This window comes from Hibiscus syriacus, unplaced genomic scaffold (assembly GCF_006381635.1).
Source record: "Hibiscus syriacus cultivar Baekdansim isolate YM2019G1 unplaced genomic scaffold, ASM638163v2 tig00110548_pilon, whole genome shotgun sequence".
NCBI lineage: Eukaryota > Viridiplantae > Streptophyta > Magnoliopsida > Malvales > Malvaceae > Hibiscus > Hibiscus syriacus.
In genome coordinates, this window is record NW_024062775.1 from 3819739 (window position 1) to 3825394 (window position 5656).

The window sequence follows — 5656 nt, forward strand, 5'->3', positions numbered from 1 at the left end:
TTCATTGTGTAATAAATGGCCTTTTATTCGAGGCAATAGTTTTGTTTTTCCACAATTTTTTTTGGATAAAATGTTCATAAAATGGAGAAATTTGAGGCTGTAATTATGTTTTTCCGCTATTTTCTGTTGAAGAGTATCCGAGCAGTAAATTTGATTGGTTACTGCTTAGTTGATGGTTTTTAGTTGTTGATAATTTGTAAACTATTTTTCCTTTCTACTAAGCATTTTGTAATTGATTTTTTTTTCAGGGGAATGTTTCAACTGGCTAAAGTATTCCATCTTTTCTCGGTTCTGTCATATACCCTTTTTCACTTAACTACATGTGAACCATGTTCCATAAACTGGATGCAAAAACCGGAGGAACATGAGGGGCGTGACTGCTATGGAGATAATGATCATGTTGGTTTTCAAGAAACTAATGTTGGATTTACAAATTCTGGCTATGAAACAGGAACTTGTATGACTCATTTTAGTGTTGAGACTATCTGCACTAATCCTAATTCATGCTGTTTTCCTTCAACAATGCCTGGCATTTCAACTAAACAGAGAACAGATGAAGTAGGCTGTTCAGAAGTTTCTAGGAGTAAGTCTGATAATGCTTCATCTCATACAGAACAAAGTAATCTTAGAGGACTGGAAACTAACAAAAGTCGGTTATCTAGCCACAGTATGTTTAAATTATTAAATGGAAGGATAGTTTCATGTTCTATATACTCAAGAGCTGGTATCCATGAGTTTTCATCCATTCTCACAGATGATGCTAATCAAGATGATATTTCATCAAGTAGAGGACCTTTACTCAGTCAGAAGAGTAGAACTATTAGGATGGAAAGAAACAAAGTGGCTACCAAGCAAAGTTCTTTTCATGGTTTGCCTTCACCAAACATGTATATAAGTTCTCCTGTAATGGATTGGGGACACAAATACTTATTTTTACCTTCAGTGGGTTACTTGACTGTAGCTAATACATGCAACGAGAGCATTTTACACATCTATGAACCATTCAGTACTAATCTACAGTTCTATCCTTGTAATTTTAGTGAGGTTTTGCTAGGACCTGGTGAAGTTGCTTCAATATGTTTTGTATTTTTACCTAGATGGGTGGGCTTCACGTCAGCTCATCTTATCTTGCAAACAAGCTCTGGTGGTTTCCTGGTTCAGGCTAAGGGGTTTGCTGTTGAGTCCCCATATGAGATTCAGGCATTGATCGGCCTGTGTATTTCTTCTAGTCAAGAGTTGAGTAAGAATTTGTCCTTGTTCAATCCATTTGATGTGACCCTCTATGTGGAGGAAATAACTTCATGGATATCAATTTCTCTAGGGAACACTACCCAACATACTGGAGCAGTTTGTAGCATAGAAAATTTCCAAGGCTATAATGAGCACAACTTGCTCAGTGCCGACGATTGGTTGGTCATGAATAGTGGTAATGCTGGTTTTCCACTTGGTGCTATGAGTCTGAACAGGAACTGGGTGATTAAGCCAAAAAGCAGTGAAACCATCATAGAGATTGATTTATCCCCTGAATCAAAAGGAAGAATTTTAGGTGCGTTCTGTATGCAGCTGTTGAGGTCTTCACAAGACATGGTTGATATAGTTATGGTTCCTCTTGAAGCTGATTTGCACAGGAAATCATCCTACGATGATCCTGCAAGTTCTGTTTCAGTTTCTCTTGATGCTATGATGGTGCCATACGATGGTAATGGAGCTGTTTTTGTGGCCATCTCATTGAAAAATTCTGCTCCTTATGTGCTGAATGTTGTCAAGATTAGTGAAGTTGCAAATACAAAGGTTTTCCATATCAAGCACATGGAAGGTTTGCTACTCTTCCCTGGTGCTGTTACTAAGGTTGCTGTTATTACTTGCACTAAACTGCCCGATGAAAATCATGATTCAGCTTCTGAAGTATCCAACCTAATCAGTATTCGTAAATTTCTTATAATGACGAATGAATCTATAAGCCCTAAAATTGAAGTTTCTTGTGAGGATATACTCCAAATTTGTATGGAACATAAAAAAGATCCATCCATGGCTTATAAGCATCATTCTGAAAGGGCTAAATTTGACATTGCATGGATGGGGTCCTTTGGTGACGGCATACAATTGGCATCATGGACCAAGGTTTGCTTATTTTAGTTATAATGACATAATTTTGTCGTTGAAGTTGTTTCTTAGATATTGTATTATTTTGGTGACTGATACTCCACTCTTTTGTTCACTTAAATTCTTACTTATCATGCATATGTTGTAGAATCTTTATCCTGTAAAGTTCCTGGAGGATAGCACCTAGGTTAGGAAGATATATGAGATCATTATATGCTTACCAACGACCTATCAAATGAGAATTTGTTCTTGGATCATCAAAACTGCTTATTATTTTCTATACGTTTATCATCATGCATCCACACATCCCTCTCTGTCAGACTAATTTTGTTTTATCTCCTTCCTCTTTTCATGCATTCTTACATGCACACGCTCTTGATGACTTTTATAATATCATCATTAAGTCTAAAAAGAATCAATTTTCCTACAAGATTCACGGTAGCTAAGGATGTCATATGTTGGTGTTGCAGGCAGCAGAAGCTGATGAATTGGTACTTCAAAACTGGAAAACTCAAGGTACCTCAGGTGGCATGACAGTGCTTGATGAGAATGAGTTACTATTTCCAATGGTTCAAGATGGAAGTCACTTCTCCAAGTGGATCACAGTGACAAATCCTAGCAAGCAGCCAGTTATAATGCAACTCATTCTAAACTCAGGAGGAATTGTTGATGAATGTAGGAGCCAAGATGATTTTATCAAGCTCCGTTCTGGTAGTTTGGTTCAGAATTCATCTATTGTGCCAATAAGATTTGGGTTCTCCATGCGAGAGAATGCACTGACAGAGGCCTACGCTCAGCCATATGGTAGAGCCTCTTTTGGCACTGACAGAGGCCTACTCTCTATGGCAATTCTTGTTTCTGCTCCTTTATTGTTTCTTGTGTTGTGTTTTCTTGTTCACCAAGAAATGGTCTTGGGCTCCCGAGATTACTTTTTCAAGAGTGAGGGGAAGAACTCCATCACTACAATCAGGACTGGAGGAAAATCTTCTCGTGCCAACCGTATTCAGAGAAATAGCAAGTTTCCTGTGTCAGCTGAAATGGATGGTTTGTTAAGTTCAGTTGGGGATACTAAATCCTTGAAGGATGCATCTAATGGTAGATACCCAAACAGTCAGGTTCGGACCAAGGGACAGGAGTTAACTGGTCCAAATGCTAAAATAACTCCAGAAAATGACTGGGAACCTAACAGTATCTTAGATCCTGAGAGGGAAACTTCTTTGCAATCTCTGCCCTCAAAATCTGCTGTGACTGAAAATCTTGATATAAAGGAAGCCCCTCAAGCGGGTTACCTCTCAATCAGGATTGAGAAAGAAAAGGTAAGAAGGAGAAGGAAAAGAAAAGGTGGATTTAGAGAATTGATTGAAGTGTCAGGTAATCAAAGTGGAAATTCTACGCCTTCATCTCCACTGTCCCCTATAACATCTGTATTACCTAATCGCAAATGGTCACTCTGTCCTGTCGTTGACCAATCTGCTGAGGCTAGAAATCCTTTTAGCCAATTGGCTGACCAATGCTGTGAGAAAGGTCAAGTTTTCGGGCCTATTTCTGAAGAAAACTTGTTAGCACCTAAGGTTTCTGGGGAACATGGAAGCAATAACTGGTATTCTTCGATTCAAGAGCAGTCTACATTGCCAAGGAAAATTGTTCCAAATTCTGTTTTCTTGCCCTCTACTATTTCTCCTTGTCCAGGCAGGGCTACCCCCAGTATGCTTAGCTCTTCTTTTCCTTTGTCTTCAACCTCTGTTATTGCTCCTAGCGTTCGAGCTCCCGGACCTAAACTCTCTGACCAGAAAACCATAAATGCAGAAAGAAAGTGTAGGCTGAGAGATGAATATACATATAATATTTGGGGTGACCATTTTTCTGGACTCCATATAATGGGTAGTTCAAAGGATGTTACCTTCAATTCTAGCACTACAGAAAGTGACCCTGAGAGTTTCTTTGCAAGGGGTCCACTAACTTTCATGAAAAAAATCTGAACCAAGCTCTGTAAGCTTCAATCAAGAAGGGAAATAATAAGTATCTAGATAACTGCTACTTGTCTTGCATCCCCTAAGTTAGGTTTAAGCACTGATAATACTTGTCTATATGTTTTGCCTAAATACTTGCATACTCTTGCATGCTCATCTTTTTATGTGCATACAGGTGTTACCTTATTCCTCCTAGAGGACCCTGGTTTCTGCCTCAACTTTTTAGAAGGTTTCACTTTTACTGCTAGGCAATTGCAAGAATTTTCTTTCCTCTACTATAAGCAACTAATATGCTGGTTGCTCATACTAATTATTTCTGTTGAGTTGTATGCTTACCTTTTTCTCGGTTGATGTGCATGTCTCTCTCTCTGCATGTGTCGGCATGTGTCTCATATTTGTAGATTACCAAAGGCCCTTAGCCTTGTTAAAACATTGTTTCCAATCTCTGCAACAGTCACACTGACAATTTTTCATGTGTCAGAATATAGTATTTATTATTTAAAGATTTATATTTGGAAGCCGAAACTTGTACATACTAAATGATGGTGTATCTATGCCGTCAAACTGATTAAAAGCTAGCATTGCAAGAAGGTTTGAGAATGTTGTTTCCTAATTGCATCAAGTGTAACCACCTTAACAGATGTGTTTTTACTTTAAAATAGAGGAGAATATAGATTCATCATTTCATTCCAGGGCTGGTCTTGAGTTTGAGTTTGGATATTAGGACTTCTACATGCTTTGTGATTGTATTCCTGGTAGCAGAACATCAATTGGATAACTTGGATACTGATGTGTTTGGACTTGTATTTGTGTAATGTGCATTTGTCCGATGATGGGTGCATGGTGGGAATGGGTACGAGTGAACAGCCATAAATTAGTCCAGAACTTCTGTCTTTTGATAGAATTTCTGATGTCTAGAACATTCTACTTGTTAATTCTAAGGACTGGGCAGTGTACTAGAGTGGATCACTTGTGCAATGCCCTTTAGTATCAAATCTGTAATCAGTGTGCATATCCCTTTATATAGGGTAAAATAACATCCTGTCAAAACTTCTATAAACATTTGGCACTAATATCCTTTTAAGTTTCTTTATCTGCAAAATTTTCTTGACAACTTCGAAATGCTCTTGTTAGTAAACAGAATTGTGCTATTCTTTTGCCTTTTTTGTCTTTTATCCATAGAACCTGGTTCTGTAACAGAAGCTTACAGTTTCAGTGGTACATGTATATGCGAGGCCCAGTTTTTATTGGGATTGATATTGATAAAAATCTATTGAAATTTTGTTTTTTTTTTTTGCAACTTCAAAGAAAACATAATATGCTACAATCATCTCTAGAGGGCATCTAATGTTCATTTCTGATACTGTTAGCAACTACCGATTCTGTATGTTTCTTTGACATGGTTAGTGGGTCCTTCAGTGCACCACTGCATTTCATTTTACAGAGAGTATGCATTTAATTATCCGAAAAAGAGTATCCATCCTTTGTAATATGAAGTTAGTAAGCATCCTGCAGAGTGAGCTACGTTACCTAAAGGTGAATAAGGAACCTACTATGGTGGATATGAACATGCTTAGAGAAGT

General features: G+C 37.9%; 1 protein-coding gene across 1 annotated transcript; it reads left to right on the top strand.

Annotated features, from left to right (window-relative positions):
* Positions 1-246: 246 nt before the first annotated feature.
* On the top strand, positions 247-4132 carry LOC120130598. The gene is made up of 3 exons (XM_039147809.1): positions 247-2121; positions 2574-3131; positions 3192-4132. The coding sequence occupies exons 1-3, from the start codon at positions 253-255 to the stop codon at positions 4080-4082; spliced, it is 3318 nt and encodes a 1105-aa protein (XP_039003740.1). The 5' UTR covers positions 247-252; the 3' UTR covers positions 4083-4132.
* Positions 4133-5656: the final 1524 nt, after the last annotated feature.

Bases quoted from the DNA above. Each gene is read 5' to 3' on its own strand.
- LOC120130598 (XM_039147809.1), top strand. From the start codon at position 253: ATGTTTCAACTGGCTAAAGTATTCCATCTTTTCTCGGTTCTGTCATAT. The intron at 2,122-2,573 runs GTTTGCTTATTT...TTGGTGTTGCAG, and splicing joins AATTGGCATCATGGACCAAG to GCAGCAGAAGCTGATGAATT. The intron at 3,132-3,191 runs TCAGCTGAAATG...TTGAAGGATGCA, and splicing joins GAAATAGCAAGTTTCCTGTG to TCTAATGGTAGATACCCAAA.